Source organism: Halichondria panicea, chromosome 4 (genome assembly GCF_963675165.1).
Source record: "Halichondria panicea chromosome 4, odHalPani1.1, whole genome shotgun sequence".
NCBI classification, from domain to species: Eukaryota; Metazoa; Porifera; class Demospongiae; order Suberitida; family Halichondriidae; genus Halichondria; species Halichondria panicea.
Window position 1 is genome coordinate 5,600,985 of NC_087380.1, and position 18,732 is coordinate 5,619,716.

The 18,732-nt window shown below is 42.5% G+C and overlaps 2 protein-coding genes across 2 annotated transcripts; one reads left to right on the forward strand and one right to left on the reverse strand.

Moving 5' to 3' along the window:
- Positions 1–39: 39 nt before the first annotated feature.
- Positions 40–14,736, forward strand: LOC135334521 (uncharacterized). The gene is made up of 16 exons (XM_064529739.1): positions 40–386; positions 1,740–1,780; positions 3,472–3,546; positions 3,761–3,824; positions 4,004–4,141; positions 4,402–4,492; positions 4,814–4,905; positions 5,150–5,268; positions 5,759–5,907; positions 6,170–6,321; positions 6,497–6,595; positions 6,772–7,009; positions 7,266–7,459; positions 7,736–7,873; positions 8,349–12,670; positions 13,121–14,736. The coding sequence occupies exons 1-16, from the start codon at positions 303–305 to the stop codon at positions 14,523–14,525; spliced, it is 7,401 nt and encodes a 2,466-aa protein (XP_064385809.1). The 5' UTR covers positions 40–302; the 3' UTR covers positions 14,526–14,736.
- Positions 14,703–18,732, reverse strand: LOC135334522 (protein wntless-like). The gene is made up of 12 exons (XM_064529740.1): positions 18,544–18,732; positions 18,173–18,469; positions 17,997–18,121; positions 17,242–17,385; positions 16,994–17,136; positions 16,732–16,772; positions 16,368–16,498; positions 16,077–16,174; positions 15,930–15,993; positions 15,423–15,702; positions 15,126–15,209; positions 14,703–14,972 (listed from the first exon to the last, which is right to left on the reverse strand). The coding sequence occupies exons 1-12, from the start codon at positions 18,632–18,634 to the stop codon at positions 14,899–14,901; spliced, it is 1,572 nt and encodes a 523-aa protein (XP_064385810.1). The 5' UTR covers positions 18,635–18,732; the 3' UTR covers positions 14,703–14,898.

An 18,732-nucleotide genomic window follows, 5' to 3' on the forward strand; every position in this document is an offset into this window, starting at 1 on the left:
AATTAATTGTTAATTACTCTAGGCGGAAATTAATCGGAAACAAGCTGTAGGCTATGAATAATATTAGCTGTAAATATTTGATCGTTAGTGATTTCGTAAACTGTGAGGTTAATTAGTTTCTAGTACTGTACACTGTGTAGCTAGCTGTACTGTGCTCTGAATGAGGTATGGCTCTATCTGTTACCAAGTCCTAAGTGTCTACCAAGTTTATCAAGCAAGATATATTGGCCAAAGCTGAAACCCATGAAAGACAGACTGAAAGTTGCACTGGAGTAAAGAGGGGAAGCTCATATCTATTGAAGATGCCTGAGAATGAAAGGAAGCTATTCCTACATAGTCCGGCTCTATCGGAACAAGCTACTTACAAATGGCCCCTTGTTAGATCTGTAAGTGCTCACACTACTTTGTAGCTAGCTACTGTGTGTACATTATTAATGACTAATACGGTATAATACAGGCAGTACTGTGTTATATGCAACATACTTCTAAGTATTGTGTTGAGTTATGTATATGTACCTATGTACTAGACAAATGCTTGATTGTATATCTCAATAGGGTGTTTTCAAAAGACGCATTGTATGTGTGCATTCCTCTGAATGGGCACCTTTTATCCACAGAAATTATTAGTGACATACTCCTTGCTCTTAGGTGTGTTATAATTATGACCTCCATACTGTGGTGTTTGTAGTATTGTGCACTGATACACTGTGTGTTGATTTCTATGGGGACAATCAAGTGAACAATCAGAGAATCACCAAGTGCATAACAGTATGGCAACCCATTATCAGAAATTTATCACGTGACTTTTGTACTATAATTATGGTGTCTAAAATGTGTGCCTGTAGTTTTTCTGCACTGTATAGGGTGGCTGTTGAGCATTAATTTTGTCATAGTCCCATACTTTGGGCCTAAGCTGTTGAGAAGTGGAAGCCTGCTATGGCACAGTTGCTATCTTATCTGGCTGCTTACCATTGTGTATTGTGTTCTGTACTGTATATAGAGACACAAAGAGTCACATGGTGTCTTATTTGGCATTCTACCCGGGTAATTATGACTGTTGTAGTACACATTAGGTATACTCATTGATACCATATAAGTCACCAGCATTGTAGTGTATTGTATTTGTTGCTATAGTATGTGCTACACAATGAGTGCTGGAGTGTGAGCTTGAGGTATGTCAATATGTTAGACCTGATTAACACTCCTTCATTAAGCCTTTGTAAAAATGTTATTCTGGTAGTCATCTTCAATGTGGAATCAAGTTTTACCAGGAAATAGCTACATATGTATGTACTTTAGGGCTTCTCAATTCCTTTGTTGACTGCTGTATACAATATAGTTTTAAATGTGGTCTGCTGCGCTAACAATGGATGGTCTGGTAAATACTAACAATGGATGGTCTGGTAAATACAACACTCGGACCACGTGTATTTGCTGATTGCCTTAACCTAACCTGGTTACTGTCCACTAAGTCCCAACTAACTGATGGCTAGACTGAGAGTTCATAGTGGGATATTCTGTAGGCTTTCTGTGAAACCACCCTATTGTCACTGTTATCACTAAAATTTCATTTTCACTGAGTGCCAAAGCAGCACTATAATACCTATTGTGTGACCAACAATGCAATTAGATAGTTTAGATAGTTTGTTGTAAGAATTCTTCTCAGTAATTGTGATTCCATATTGTGCATCCTGTTGTGTGCTTTATAACTCTCACTGGCTGTTCGCTTTTTTGTACAGGACACCTGGGATGAGGCTCACGAGATTGTTGACACCATAAGGTTAGTACACCACATATTTATTACCTTAATTCATACACTCACTATTATCTCACCACTCAAGTGTCATCCACTACCTCCAATAATCATAGATCATGTGTTCCTGGTGGTAGCAGGCAATGAGATAGCCCAGGCATCCCCATGACATATCTTAACCTGTGTACACACACTGACAGTTGGAGCTAAGGGTTGGCCCTTTGTCAGAATTCACTAACCACGATAAAGCACCCACATCCCTAGGTGGAACTCTCCCTTCTCTCTTAGTGCCTCAAGCTAATGGGGTGTAGGATGGGGCCATTATATTCATTGCATACCAGGCTGTGTCTAAATAGGGCTGCCTAGCCCCCATTAGTGGTGTATGGTGTGTGTCTATTCATTATTATGAGCGCAGGTGTTTAGTCAACTTATAATTAGTGAAATCTGATAGGCATACCGTGTATTGCCTAATACATGTTTGCAGTGGGTGGGTGTAACACTGCTATGTCATTACTGAAGTACTATTTTATATTGCTCTTATGGGTGTGTATGTGTGCTGTATAAGGCTGTACTTGGCAGTGTACCCAACAATACACACAGCCAGTATGTGGCAATACAGGAAGTACTGAATTTATGTGGGCTCTATTGTAGATATGATAGCTAGGTAACATAATACGCATTCCTTGGTTGATATATACACCATGAAAGGACAGCACTTTAAGGTACGGTTGACGAGTGTACGCCTCAAATCACCCGCAAAATGTTTTGCAAATTCCTAACATTCGCTGTAAACTAACTATATATACAATTCACCAATTCACATTGATAAAGTAGGCGTTCCTGTACTTAAAAACCTGATGTGTTTAGGCTATCAATCATAGGGCTGTACGTATGTAAGAGTATAGTGATGTATACTTTAGATATGCTCTCTAGTGAGATAGCAAATCCTTTGTTTGCTTTGAAGCTGTAAACATAACCACACAGTGTATTTTCAAAGCTGTTTTCAGAGGTAATGCCATACATGGGAATTGTCTAGTTTCAATAGTGACACTGGTTGTTTGTTTTAGACATTGTGCAATACCTCTCAATCACACACAATACAGTGTAGTGGCAATGCAATACACTGAGTAATTGCTGTACTGTGGTGTAGTTGCCATGATGAAACCGTAATTATAGTATAGTGTACACAAACCACTTATGATTGCGCAACCTTACTGCTGTTACATGGTTTCCGTGTATTGACTGTACAGTATACATACATTGTACATACCTGTGCTAGCTTCCAGGTATTAGGCAGTACTTACATGTGTTTATACAGCCCTGTGTATAACAACAGTCGTATAGCATGCTAATGTGTTGGACACTGGCCAGTTATTTTGCTTTGATTGTTTATTATTCTGGCACATGTTTCTAATAAGGACACATAGACAATGCATGTGTAAAAGGGGGGCAATGACCCAAGTGTCTTGGTGTAAAACTAGATCAATTGTTTCAACAATTATCTACACAACCTCACCCATTTTATTGCTATGATATCTACGTACATGTATGTATACAATCAGGAGTGCATGAATACTAATAGTGACAGTCAGCAGGCCTCTATAATGTGGGGTCAATCAACACCTGAAGTGGTCTTAGGAGATCAGAATCTTAGCAGATGATCTCACTGCATGTACAAATGTTTCCCACAGTGATATTTGTGCATGCCACACACACAGGTGGGTATGTAATGACTTCCCTGAAATGAAGCTGGCCTTGGAGAACAATGTTCTCAAGAACTATGATGCCACTAAGTAAGTTATGAGTACCATAATTATTAGATGCTAAAATTAATATCAATAACTTAATTCAATTTGTTCTTGAATAGTTCAGATTTCTTAGAATAATGTGTTTACAGCAATACCCGATTATTAGACTCTCAAGTTTCATTTAACCATGGCCTTGTAACTAATCTTAGTAATGGGCACTGGTTTTTATGTACCTGTGTATGTGTTATTGTGTGTGCAGTTTTGAGAGTATGAAGCAGCTGTGTGAGAAGTACAACAGGGCCGTCAACAACATACGTAAATTGGTGAGTCGGTATGTCTTCATTCAGTTACTGTTTAAGATAGATTAATTTAGCGTGAGACGGCCTTAGCATGCTTATTGATATAATAATGCTTTCAAAACCCTAGCTGGGCAAGTAACATGTAGAAGATTAGTAGATAATAAGCAGATTATATATAGATTTTTTTATCTCCCCTCCTCCAGTGGTCAGGTCGACAACCTCCTGCCTGCATCGATGCCCCGCCATCCACCCCCTTGTTGAAGCACATCATCAATCAAGTCTACAATAGAGCAGTTGCTAATCCTGACCTTCTCAACTCATATGAGCCCTTCTCCCCAGAGGTGAGTTTATATGATTCACCTCCTTGCAAAACTGCTTTTTCGTCAGAAGTGACTGGTGGGCAATAACCCCCATGCACCCCAGTACTATCTCATACACCACCAAAGATGAACATGCTGATACACTTACCTAGATAGTGGTCACAGTATTGCATGGCTCAGAGAACTTGTCCCAGTGTGTCCCACCCTCCTAAATTCGAATGTACCTCCCATAGTGCTCTGTATTTTGCTACCAATGATGACTGACAACATGTATTATCCAGGTTTATGGGGAGACGTCATTTGAGTTGATTGCTGAAGTCATCAAGCACACAAAGCTGTCTGAGAATGATGTCTTTGTGGACCTGGGAAGTGGTGAGTCATATACATGTAACATCCACTGTGTACGTACAACATGCACGTTCACATATACATGTACATGTAAGCTGCTTAGAGCTGCTGTGTACATACAACTTGAGGGCATTGAAACCATGGTTATACATGTACATGTAATATGGCTATGGCAATTAAAAGTAAATATAGCTGTGGCTTAGACTATAATACATTAGTTGTACAATAGTGTCCACAGTAGTAGTTGATGTGTTTGTCAGCATAATTGTAAGTCTATTAATGCCTCATGGTGGTTGCTCAATATGGCTGTATGCCACTTCACACTCTTTGCTTGCCTATACGCAGGTGTGGGGCAGGTCGTACTCCAGGTGGCCGCTACTGTTGGGTGCAAGTGCTATGGCATAGAAAAGGCGGAGATACCAGTCAAGTATGCTGAGGTAAGTAATTATAGACATTAAGTTTTATTTATAACCTCTAAATACGTGCTATAAATCTAAATGACGGGGTCCATCAATGCGTAGACCAGTGTGTTCTCTATAAAGTCTACATGTGGCGTCTCCAAGTGAGGAAGTTAATTTAAGGTTTAGGCCCTACATGTATCCAGTACGTAGCAGCAGCCTGTTTAGTTGAGGGCGACCTCTGTCTGAGTAGTCTTGAACACTGTGTGGTTTGTTCTTACAGAAGATGGAGAGTGAGTTCGTCAAGTGGATGGACTGGTACGGGAAATCATCCGGAGAGTTTGAACTGCTCGCTGGTGACTTCCTCTCTCCAGAGTTTGAGTCTGTCTTCTCCTCTGCCACGTACGTTCTTCTTGTAATTTAGTGAGGTATCAAACTGTGTTTGTTTGCATGGATACATGTATCTCATATATCATGCCTAGAAATTAAAAAGTGTTTAACTTACGAGAATCAATTGTGAATTAATATGCAGGGGATGAGTAGCACTTGGAAAATCATGTACTGTAATTCACGTTTATCATACATGGTCTCTAACTATTACATGTACACTGTATCGCAACGTTCAATGTACCGTATAGCGGGTAATTTTCGGGGATCAAAATATTAGTGGTTCAGCAATATTTAGCCATTCGTGGAATTTTAATTTTCTTGGTTGCTGCTTGCACTGCAGGTAAAGGTAAGATCGCTTCATTCGTGGGTAAAATATTAGTGGTCCAGTGTGTTGAACCATGAAAACCACGAATATTTTGCCCCACGAAAATTACCCGCTATACGGTATATCATTGCATAACGTCGTACCCAATTGATTTCATTTCTCTTGTCATCCGTACAGGGTGATATTTGTCAACAACTTTGCGTTTGGGCCTAAAGTAAACCACGCCCTCAAGGAGAGGTTCGCCAACCTCGGTGACGGGACAAAGATCGTCTCCTCCCACGAGTTCTGTCCTCTCAACTTCAGAATATCATCTAGAAACCTGTCAGGTATTGTATTAGGAGTGTATGATCTGTACGTAACTTACATACATGTACATTGTGCACTAGGAGACCATTACGACATTTTTGTACAAAAAAGTGTATCGGATGAACTAACCAACTTCTACACATACACTGTACATGTACTGTACCTCGGAACACATGCATGTGTATACACATGATGTACACTCATGTATGTGGAAATACTGAATCATGTTAGAATGGCCGTTTGACTGCTCATTATTAACACAGTGAACTCCTTTCCTTGCAGACATAGGGTCTATAATGCGAGTGGCTGAGCTGTCCCCTCTCAAGGGTCAGGTGTCATGGACAGGGAAGCCAGTCACATACTACCTGCACATCATAGACAGAGGCAAACTCGAGAAGTACTTTCATCGGCAGAAACACCCCGACGATCCCGTGGTACGTTAAGAGATTAAACCAACCTTTACATCATTTTTCTACAGTTGTGTACTAGCTGCGCATATAGTACATGTATAATTACTAGATGCTACACACACTGTAGAAATTAGAAGAGCTCTTAGAAATTGTATGTGTACTTCAATTGTTGAAATGTTACACCATCTCCTTCATGCAGACTGAGAGTTCCCGCAGTGTGACGCCATGCTCAGATAGTCAGGAGGGAGGCAGTGACATTTCTTCTGGGGAAGAGGACATTGCAGAACAACTCGGAATGGTGAGAGGAACTGCTCTGTAGTAATTTTTAAGCCAGTTGATGTACCACTGCACCACTCCGCAGTGTAATTGTACACCTGTAGTATATGTACAGTAGCTGTCTCTTTAATGCTCTCGCAATGTGATGCTAGAAGATAGTACTCTCCTACATGTATAAATCAATTTTCCTGCCTGCAGATTCGCTCCAAGACGTCCCCAGGCCAGGGCAAACCCACCCAGCTCTCACCCACTCATCAACACCTACTGGACCTCCAATTCACCAACTTATTCTCTAAGGACATGATTCCCAACAAACATGGACACCATCACTCGGAGAGAGGGGACATGGTTAGAAAGAGGACCCCTGGAGTAAAGCCGGGCAAAGTACCAGTGCGGCGCAAATCTTTGGGAGCGAGATCTATGAGCAGTTTATTGGGTGAGCCACTGAATTTTGTGTGTATACATGTACATGTATGTACTGTAAGAATGTAATATAAAAATTATGGCTGGTACAGTAAATGTAGCTACATGTACATGTACCTTTATCATCCGTAATTGCATTTCAAATGTACTGCATCAAATTGTACTCACAAGTAAACTTTTAATTGGAGTGTACTTGTAAAATGCATTGCTTATTATAAAAATACATAGAACATTATATTTTGATGATTACACTCTATTCATTCGTGCAGGTTCTTTCAAGGAGGAACTGAATGGTTATATCCAGCAAACGGACAACCCTGCCTACCAGGAATGGGTGATGGGGGCAATAGAAAAAGAGAAGATGAAACAGCAGCACTTGAAGGCCGTGATCGGTCATTTGGAGTCGGAGGTCGGGACTCTCGCTCAGGAGACTGTTAGCAGGATGGAAAACAGCATGGTTCAGGTATGTACATGCACTGTACTGCTTTCCCTAATACACTGTACCTGTGTTGCTACCAGGTCCACTAATGTACTATTTATGTGCTTTGCTAAGAGAGAATTAAGCCACTGGTTTCGTAGGTAATCCTGTTTAATAATAGTGTACACCTAAACTGAAGGTGTGTATGTGTATGTACATGTATGTGTATAGGTAGCTGTTTACGAGTAGAAAACCTTGGATAGACATGCTCTGTATTTATCTACCATGTACAATGTTTACCATGCCCCCCTCTCCCTGCAGCTTGGTATTCCCTCAATGACCCCGGCCGGTTTGCTCGACGGTGCTAAGTCCATCGTATCGTGTAACAAACAGTTGAGGAGAGAGCTTCAAGAACTGGAGATACAAGTCGATAATGTGCAGAAACAAAACCAATTCATTGTAAGAACATCTAGTCTTTCAGTACTTCTACGGTAGATTTTCGATTACATTGTAGTTATACATGTACATGTACTTCTTAGACATGTTACCATAAATATCTCTTTTTTTTGGCAAAAAAATGTTGTGAGCCAAGGCTAGAACCCTCTTACAAAGTCCCATGCACTGAGCCTGTACCATTTAGCCACCTAGGTATATTGCTTAAATGTGTGCTTACTTTATGTTTCATTTCATTCAATATAGATCGAATACCGTATAGCGGGTATATTTTGAGGGTATACATTTTCGCGGAAATGTCTTTAGAAAGGTTTTCGTGGAATAGCGTTTTTTTCCAGCATGCATGCATGCAATATTAAATTTACGGTTATAAATGTTCGCAGTTCATACCTAATCTGCGAAAACCACGAACATTTTATACCCTTGAAATATACCCGCTATACGGTAAGTTGTGATAATTATTGTTCTTTTATTCTTGCAGGAAATGGTACACAAACAGCAATTCGTGGGCCACAAACCATACCATCCCTCAACCAGGCTACCCAATGAGATTGAACAGTCAATTCACATGCCCGGCAGAGTATCAAATGATGCTCTCCACCGCAATGGAGTTGCTAAGCAACTAGATATCACTTCAGAAACATTGAAACTACAAAAATTGATTGCTGACCCTGCAAATGTTCGAGTTTTAAGAGTTGAAGAGGCTACTCGATATAGCTCCAGCCAAGTGCTATTGAAACTAGTCAAAGACCACGATTTAGAACTTGAAAGAATCGATCAGGAATTGCTCGAGCTGGGACCATTTGCTAAAGACACTTACATTCCTGAAAACTCACACACAAGACAAGAAGTATGTCCACCCATGCCTCAATATACACATGCAACTCCGACAGAACCAAAAAGACGTAAATCGCGAATGTCAACAAACTCGGGCCCCTCACCCAGACAGGGGGCGGCTAGTAGGAGAGTCTCGCATGGCCCAGGAGAACACTCTGTAGCAAGTCCAAGTGGCCTGTCAAAACAGGCACAAGAGGACAAGGAATCGGTTAAAGAACCTCCGAAACGAAAATGGAGGAAGGTTGGCAGTGCTGGTTCTAATTCGTCTAGGAATTCTTCTAGCGATGGCCAGGCTACAAAAGCATCGTCAGCAACGACTCCTGTATCCATTGACACGAAAACCATCATTCCAGCAGCTTCTGAGAAAGAAATGCTCTCATTATATCTACCCAGCGAATTTGAGGTTGCTTCATCCTCACCTACGGAACGGGGTTCTATAGATACCTCGTCAGAGAGCTCGGCAGGAGCTAGTGAGAAGACGAACAGCTTGTCTTCTGGAGAGCAGCAAGCTGTGAGGAACGAAGGCACTCGTACGTTCACTACTGAGCATTTTCATCCAGTCCAAACAGTCTCTTCTTCTACCCCATCATCTCTGACAACTGCCGTCGCTAGACACTCACCCACACAACCACCACATCCACACTCTAAACAATCTTCACAAAATGAGCTGATCATTGTCGACGATTTCCCTACAACTTCTCAAAAACCAACTGACAGCTATTCTCGATTGGAAATGACATCCGGTTCTGGAGATTCTGGTACAAGATACCACCCCCATTCCCATATGTTGGTACCCAGTGATCTATCACGACATGTAGTAGTATCTGGTGGGATTCCATTATCAAGAACAAATTCCTATACTACCAGCAGCCGTGGCTCACCAAGACCTAGAGGAGATGAATCTTTACGAGGACCTGTTACACCTTCTGGTCATTCTAGACTTGTACGAAATGAGAGATCGTCAGCAAGTCCCCAATTATCGCATGCGTTTATGCCTCCACCTCATTCCCTGGACAAGAGGAGAAACAGTAGTGCAAGCAGCTTTGCTAGTAGTCATGACAGTCTTCCTGCAAGCTTCAAGCAGCCACCAGGGGGAACAAGGAGCAACAATGAACATGTGGAGAAAATGCAGCAACAACTGAAGATGTCTGCTCCTCCTCAAGTGACCGATCCAAAAGTTGGTGGAATGAACCCTTACATAATGTATAGCAAACCTCCAGATGGTGCTCCAGTGATGCATGGCCTCTATCCTTCTCCATTCTTCCCCACAATGCCTGCTGGGATGATGGTTCCTTCGTTTGGTAATATGCTTATCGATCCAGCTACTGGTGTATTCAAGCAACCAATGTATGGACCCCTCGTTCAATATCGATATCCTTTCCCAGGGGCACCAAATTTGAAGCCCTTTCAGAATCCCACACTACCTCCAGGAACCTCCCATCCTGGCACCCCTACCGTGACTGTAGGTATACCTCAACAATCTCTCTACACTTTTCCGCCTAGTCCTGGTATGTCAGCCTTTAAGAACGTCCAAGAATCAAGATCAAATGCTGCCACACCGCCTTTTGTTCGTGTTGGCTCCTCCCCCCTCACTCTCAATCGAGACGACAGTAGACAGGCAAACAATGAGGACAGACAGCCTGGTATCAACTGGAACCCCGGTCTCATTAGTACCAACCTCGGTATGATACCTTTCCCTATGAATATTGGAGGACAACCTACATCTCTCTCACAACCTACGTCTATGATGAACCTCTTTAACAATGTTCTTCCTGCTCAAGGTCTTGCTAACACTATTGGCACAAATAGCGAAGGAAACATACCAAAGCTAGCGGGAATAGATCTGCAATGGATGGTGCAGCACAGGCAAGGAGCTATGAATTCGATAGATGGTTCTGGATCATCTCATTCTCACCACCAAGCAACCACCCTGCCTATGTCTAAAGTATCCTCATCCGGAGCCCCTCTACAAATACCCCAGCATATATTTGTACCAACCGATGTCTCAAAATGGAAAGACAAAACAGGGAACTCACCACCACTGAATATGGGTGTGCCCTACCCCCCTATGGTAGGAGGACTCCAACACAAGCCAGACTCCACCCATTATATGACTGACCCCCAGCAACGAGGGTCTCGAGGAGGTACCCCTAACACTAGGAGACGAGGTGAAGGCAAGTCTAGTCCAAAAGTACCTGCAGAGAGATTGAAACTGCGAATCCATCAAGTGAAGGACGATGATTTCAAGAATGCCGGTAAAGTTGATGGCCGAAAAAGAAGAGGGAAGGCAAAAGATAGAGTTGTGGCAATAATATCACAGCCACTTCACCCTGAAGAGGCCCCCCCAGTACCTAAACAGACAACATTGAAGAAGGCAGAAGTTGAGGTGAAGAGTCAAGAGACCGTTCAAGCTAATGTCCCCACCACTGGGGGTCAAGATGACAACTATGGCCTGAATATTCTTGCTGCTATGAGTAGCATGCAGAAAAGGGATGGTGCTATACCGACCTCGAACATTTTGACTGCTCCTCACACAACACTCAGTAAACCTCCTCTCACGGTGAACACAAGTAACGCCACAATTACACCACCCTCTCCTGTAAGCCTAGCTGGAGCACAGTCTCTACTGCTGTTAGGAAATGATGTGCCCTCACCAGAAAAAGAGAAAACTCAACAAGAAGCAAACGATCAACCTTCGAATATGGAGAGCTCTATTGTGGATTCGTTACTCAAACTGTCTGGCTCCGTTCCTACATCGACTAATCGAGGTAAAAGCACTGAGCAAGTAGATGCATTTGTTGTTCAAGGTAGAGATACTCGTTCCGCTAGTTTCTCGGCTGCTGAGGCAATGCTTCTCATGGTGGGGGCTGAAAATGAAAATGAAGCATCGAGTAAGAATGGCAAAAAGACACCAATAGAGGAAGTATTTGAAACGTCCCCTAGAAACAATGACGATGAAGACTCTGAGGCTACGGACACTGACAGTGAAGCCACTCTAACTCCAGGCTCTCCTACTCTGAAGGTACCCAGGAAGCAAGTGGTGTTTTGTGACGCTCACTCGCCCCTTGCTCAGCAAAGTGATGATGAGATGGCTATGGCTGAAGAACAAGACCAGCAACAAGAATTTGAGGAAGCCTCTGCAACAGATGTTCTTCAAGATTGTAGTCAGGACAGTAAAGATGTTGCCTCACCCTCAAGACCAATTTCCGAAAAAGTTACTGAAGTGCCTGGACCAGAGCACAATAATATGACCTCCATTACAACCAAGACAGACAAAATAGATTCCTACCCTGAGCTGAACACTCCTCCCCCAAGCTCACCCATACAGCCAGTTAGTGAAGAAGAGCAGTCACAATCTGAGACAGTTACAGAGTCTAACACATTACTCGAGACTAAACCTGGGATCCTGGATTCTCCTGACTCTCTGGAAAATGCTCCGTTGCCTGACAAAAAGATGGCCAGCAACAGAAATGGACAAGAAACGACCCTGGTGGACCGTTATCCTGACAAAAAGGATTCACAATTTTTGTACCCTACTTTCAACCCCGATAATGTAATCACAAATACACATACGCCATACTCTGTTCATGAAGATGTAGCTCAAGAAGACACCGTTCTATTAGAAATCAATCAGCCCAGCATGTTTAGTGGTGATGAACAAGACAAGAATTTCGAATCCGAGAAATTCATTCTCGAAGCAAACCCACCCGAGCCTAACACATTACCCGAAACTAAACCTGTATCTCCTCCCAGTAAGGAAACTGCTTCACACGGGAATAGGCTACCCTCATGGGGTGCTTTTACTGATGAGACAGTTTGTACCGCCCCTACGACCAGTGACACTAAGCACACTGAAGTACCTGATGATGTAACAGATGCTCTAGATGCCGACTTGATATCTGTGTCAGCCTCTCTGGAAGAAGTGGATGATTTATTGGGAGACAAGGTCGAGGAAGAAGAGAAGAGGTAGGTGTTGAAAGAAATTTGTCTCCTTATAAATTACCCATGTACTGTACAATGTACTGTAGGTGCAGTACTGTAATAGTGCATGCCTGCTTTTTGTTAGAATTATTGTTGTAGCAGTGTCTATGGCCGTCATTTTTTGGTGTGGTTCGTGCGACGCCTTTAGGTCATTTTTGTTGTTCTAAGGTTGTAGCAGTACATATACATTATGTGTACTGTACAATCATGTATATGACATGTATATGACATGCATGTGTGTACTGTACATGTATATGACATGCATGTGTGTACTGTACATGTATATGACATGCATGTGTGTATACTTTACATGTACATGTATATGACATGTGTGTGTACTGTACATGTATATGACATGTGTGTGTACTGTACATGATACTTTATTGTACGACATTGCAGTGTGGTTTATTATTTTGTGCTTTATTCTGTATTTAGGATACAAGATTCCGAACTGAAGTCTGAAAATGTCTCATCCTCTGGCTCTAAGACCCCGCCCTCTATCGTATCCCCCACCGCCATTCCAGCAGAAATGGAGCCTTTCTCTCCCAGCCCCCCGCTGAGTCCCATTAAATCGATGCCGCCTACACCCCCACCCCCACCAGCTCCACACACGCCACCAACCACACTACTTTCACTATCAGAAAAAAACCCAGTTCGAAATCAAGATGATCGAACATCTGTAAACGCACTGGTATCCAAGCAGAAGATCAGTCCGATCGTTGCTCCACAGAACAGACTGTCTGGAGTATGGAAAGGTGGTTCAGGGGGTTCAAAGCTCGAGAGGTTTCAACATCGTAAGATTTCTACAAAACAAGACGAGAAAGTGCTCAAGAAACGCCCCAAATCTCACCAAGAGTTGGCGAAGAATAAGCGTCTGTTTGACATTGACTCCCCACCTCCTAGTGTACACGCCCAGCAATCTCCTTTGGTTAAGCCTGTTTGGAAGGAAAAGAGATCAGACTCCATCACACCACACGATGTACAGACAAGAGAAGAGCACGATTATAGGAAGTTGAAATCAAGACCATCTCCCGGCGTAACTGTGCCACCAAAGAGACCAAAGATTGATAGAAGCAAATTCACTGGGAACATGTTGTCACATGGTCCTCCCAGGTCACACGACAGTCACATGGATCATGACAGCCGACATTCAGTTGATGGTAGATCATACTCGAGGGAGCCTAGCAAGCCAAGGAGTCGACCACCCAGCAGACAAAGCAGTAGGACTTCTCGCTCCCCAGTCCCCCTCAGCCACTCGAATAGAAGTCCGATACCAGCCAACCCTAGGGACTACTCTCCATTCTCAGAGGACGAACATTCAATCAGATCGGGATCTAGACACGTGCCACATGACACTCACATGAGGTGGAGCAAAAAAGAGAGAAGTCCTGACTTCTCAAAGGACAGGATGGTCAGTCACAAACACTCCAAGAGAAGAGAGGGTCATCACACGTCTAGAAAACACCACGAAGACTCGCACACTCACAGAAAGAATCGCAGACACCATCACTACCCGAGGGAAGAGCACTGGGTGGAAAACGAAGTAGCAGATCCTCAGTCGCTCAACGGGAAAGGGGAAACAAGACGTCAATCGTACGAGAGTGTGTCAGAAGACGAACTGGGGTCTGAGCATGTTCAGAAGGATAGAGACTTGGATTTAGTGGTTGAAAAAGTCCCCACTCCTTCCTGGGCAGGTCAGAATGAACGAAAGCGATATGCAGAAGACAGTGGGATGCTGGAACATCATCACATCAAACACAAGAAACACAAGCACTCTAAAGAACACGTAGAAAAATGGAGGAAAGTGGACAATGCAAAGATAAAAGCTCATAAACATTAGCGTTTGTTTATAGCACCACATAATAATTATACCCAACTCCTAATTTATGCTCTGGAGCCTCTCAATTTTACCCATGCTGTTGAAGTTATGTCTCATTCGCTATTTATGTTAGCTATATACAGTATTGTACAGATTGTGAAATCTTTTCTCTTCCTTTGTTATAGTAAGTTGTGCTCCTTTCACAGAATTGGCAATAATAATATATATACAGCGAAGTGACAAAATTATTGACGACTCACTCAAGCGTACTAATGATTGTACAGGTCTAGATTGCATGTAATCAAGTCGACTACGTACATGTATAATAAAGGGAGATGTGTTTTGATTGAGTTTAAATTGCTATAATTATAATTATGTAAGATCGTTGCAGTATTCAATTCTGTGATTGCTTGGAGAGAAACTTCTGCAGTTTGGACGGGTCTGTTTCATCCGCACCATTGGATGCAGCTGTGCGTGTGTGTGCATGATGTACGTGAGAGAGATATAATAATGTAAAGAAAGTACATTTTATAGGGTCAAGCATTAAGTAATTGGTATATAGGGCCAGCAGGCTAGTAAGTACAATAGAAGCGTTTTAATTAGTATACGTGTGTTTGTTACCTTTCTGTTTGGAAGGAGCGTAGAGAATCATGATTAGGAGAGTGTACGCATTCCACATCCCATAGTTACCCGTCAGCAAAGCAGCTGATGAAAAAGGAACAGATCACAAGAGCTAGAGCAATTGTTACCGTAAAGGGGCAATAATGTTCCTAACAATAATAATTAGGTTATACAAATTATGTACCCTAGCTTACGATTAAAGTGGTTTTTGAAATGTAATGATGTACGTACCTAGATCACAAATTGTCTATACGACTGTGCAATTCAACATAACAACATAATTATGTTCCCACTCACTATAGACTGCATATTCATTCTTCCCATGCTGCCACTGATGTAGCATCATCTCCGTGGGCAGGACAACAGTTGCTATGCTACACACTGCAACAAGGACAGTCACAAACAGGAAAAACTTGAACTGTCCAAAGAGCCCCTCATACGATCTCCTAGCCGACTCAGAAAGAGAAGACAATTCTTTTTCTTTCCTCCTCAGCTCAAGGTATGCCCTCACTGTGGCGACTAAAAACATGAGAAGATAGAGGAGTGCTGAGAGACTGGCTATGCCGATGAATACCCACTGGATCCACTGAGTCATGGAACAGTAACAAGGGCCGGTGGCCAAAGATAATTGAATACATGGTCAAACAGACCATAACACAGTCACACAATTCATTAACAGGTTTGGGATTTAGTCTGAAATTGGTGCACGTGCACATGTATACTCAAACGTACTATAGTTATGGTTAACAGTGCAGTTGTGTGTTTTCAATTATTGCACAAATTTTGATCATAATTATAGGATACAGCCACTGAGATGCTCAGCCAGTTGCCCCACAGACTGTAGAATGGGAACACCACCTGTATGCCCCTGGGGGAGGCAACAAAGACGATTAGATGGTGAAATAAGTACGTATAATTATATAGCATGTGGAGATGTGTGCATGCTCTCACCTTTCACAGAACTCGTAGATGAAGAGGAAGGTACATGCTAACAAGACCACGCCCATCTCTTTCCAGTAGGTACCAATGGACGTTTGAGTTTCTCCATCCTGTGAACAGTAGAAATATGCTGTACCAATTAAGATTGTTCGTAAAAACGACCGCATGTCAAGAAAAAATGCAGGACTGTAATTTTGTCAAGAAAGTGGAGAGATACAGAATTACACCTTTTATGGGACCTCAAAGAAAGGAATATTTCACCAGAAGCACTGTGCTCCCCCCCCTCCACACACACACACACACCTTCCTGCAATGCTCCTGCACGGAGATGATCCAGAATGAGAAGAGTGCTGCCACGTAGAGCCCTTGTCTGAAGTCATTGAAGACCAGCAGCCAGGGACAGTCGAAGTAGAGAGATAACAAGTCAAATGGCACTGGAGGGGTAGAGAAGGAAGGTATGTACATAGGGTCATGTACGATATGGTATTCAGTTCCCCTACAGCTAATACACTAAGAGTGGAAAACAAGTCAAAGCATTAAGTGACATTTTATGATTATAGACGGAAGACAAAACGAACGTACTTTGAATACGTTATGAGGAGTAATGAAGAGACCGATGGTATATATACTCATAATAATTATGGTGAGTGGACAGTGGACAGCTCACCATTGTAGAATACCAGAGTGTAACCCATGAAGCTCATCAAACTGGGAGAAGAAGAGTTTTTTATTTATTTGTTATACAGTAGATTATAGATGAGCACCTCAGGGTTAATAGAAAGTTCACATCAATGGTTATTTTGCATGCAAGGGAGTAGTAACAAGAATCCAGACATGTACTACAGATGTACATGTAACATACTTTGTACAGTACCTACCTACACACATTTTACAACGTAATTAGAGTGATTGAATTCATAAGGGAATACCGTTGTTGTAGAGTTCTCTGCTGTGAGTTGTCGGCTGTCCCCATTCGATACCGGAACCATATCAGGACAGCTATACTAATAGGACACAGTACTGACTTGAGCACAAACCACAGCTTTGTGAACGCCATAGATTGGTGAACCTCCTGTCAGGGTGTGTGCGTGTGTGTGGTGGGATGAGTGCGACATCATGCATAAATAGCCTAGAACGAGCTAACAAACACTGACCAACACTACTGACTGTCACTCACATAGAGGCTGACTCTGGCCAGAGGGGAGAGTCCCTTGTACATGTTATCGAGAGGCAGCGAGGGGAAGAAGAGGTTGACCATGTACTGCTTATGGTGGCAACTGCCCAATTCAAACAGGTGTGCGTGATCACATGTGGTCACTCCCTGTCGGCCAGCACAGAGAAGGGCAAGTAAATGTTTTGAATTGCACAAGCAGAGAATTGGTACACAAGAGTGAATCAACAGGCTGCATCATAGGAATGATAACACAGGTACATGCATGAACACACATGCTTTGTCTGATCCTAGGCCTGGCAATTTTGCTTCAAAGCAATAGTGATAATTCATTAAGGCATGTGTATGGAAAGTGCAGAATATCTCAGCATCCCATATCCCATAGTCTAAGAGTATCTAGTACATACATGTAGCCACACTACAATTCTCTCACTCCAGCTATAGGATGAGACCTCTGATGTTAACAACGTATGAGGTACATCACGAGTAAATTATCTAGTCTTGCTTACATGTACATGATTAGTCAGGACTTAATGACACTGGAATGCATATAAAGTGCCTATAAAGCACCTAATGGAGCATCATATAATTGAATTAGGATGGGAGAGCAATGCATACCAGTATATACAAAATACAGACAGCTGTGATAGTCAATGTATCCCTGACCCAAGCCTCGTCCCCAGGACGAGTTGTCTCTAAAATAATGCTAGGTTTATTTTAGAGACAACTCGGCCTGGGAACGAGGCTACCCTGACCCTCACCATATGGTTGGGGCTACAGCTGACTGTGCGGGACACATTGCCACTGGCCAGTCTAGTCCACGGTCCACTGATTTTGTTACGATAGCCCAGGGAAACCTCAGCACGAAACGTATTCAGATTGTGCTCTAAAGGAAACCAAAATACTCATTGATAATTTACATGAGATAATAGCTCACTCATCAGCTTTTTGGGATACTCGCTCGTCTTGAAATTTATGCCTAGATCAACAATCAAGAAGTGAAAAAGCCTCGACATCACGTTCTTTTTTAGAAACGGAATAGGTGTGTAAAACAATGCATTTTCTGTCGGATACAGCTCAGCCTTTTCTAGTTCATTGAGGGAGACAGATCGACCCATTGTCTTGCATTGTTCATCGTCAATCATTCGCTTGCTGGAGTCCCAGACAATTTTGTGGGAGCTGGGCACTATACAGAGACTCATCGGGTGGTGGACGCCCTGAGTGGACAGGGGACCTGAGACAGAGGAACAATCAATGAATTTCGACTACATATATCTGCTGCTTTGCTGTTTAGGATATAGATTTTACCCAGTGCTCCAATGATAAAGAAGACAATGGTTGAGCCAAGCAGAATACTCAGCATCAACACCACACTCCAGCAACTCATCTTACTCGCCATTATAGCTAGCTATCTACGGTATTGATCTCTTTCTCAATTTCAGAGGCTGTGGTAAAATTAATGGTGACAAGCCCAAATGTACAAGAGTAGGTAATGAA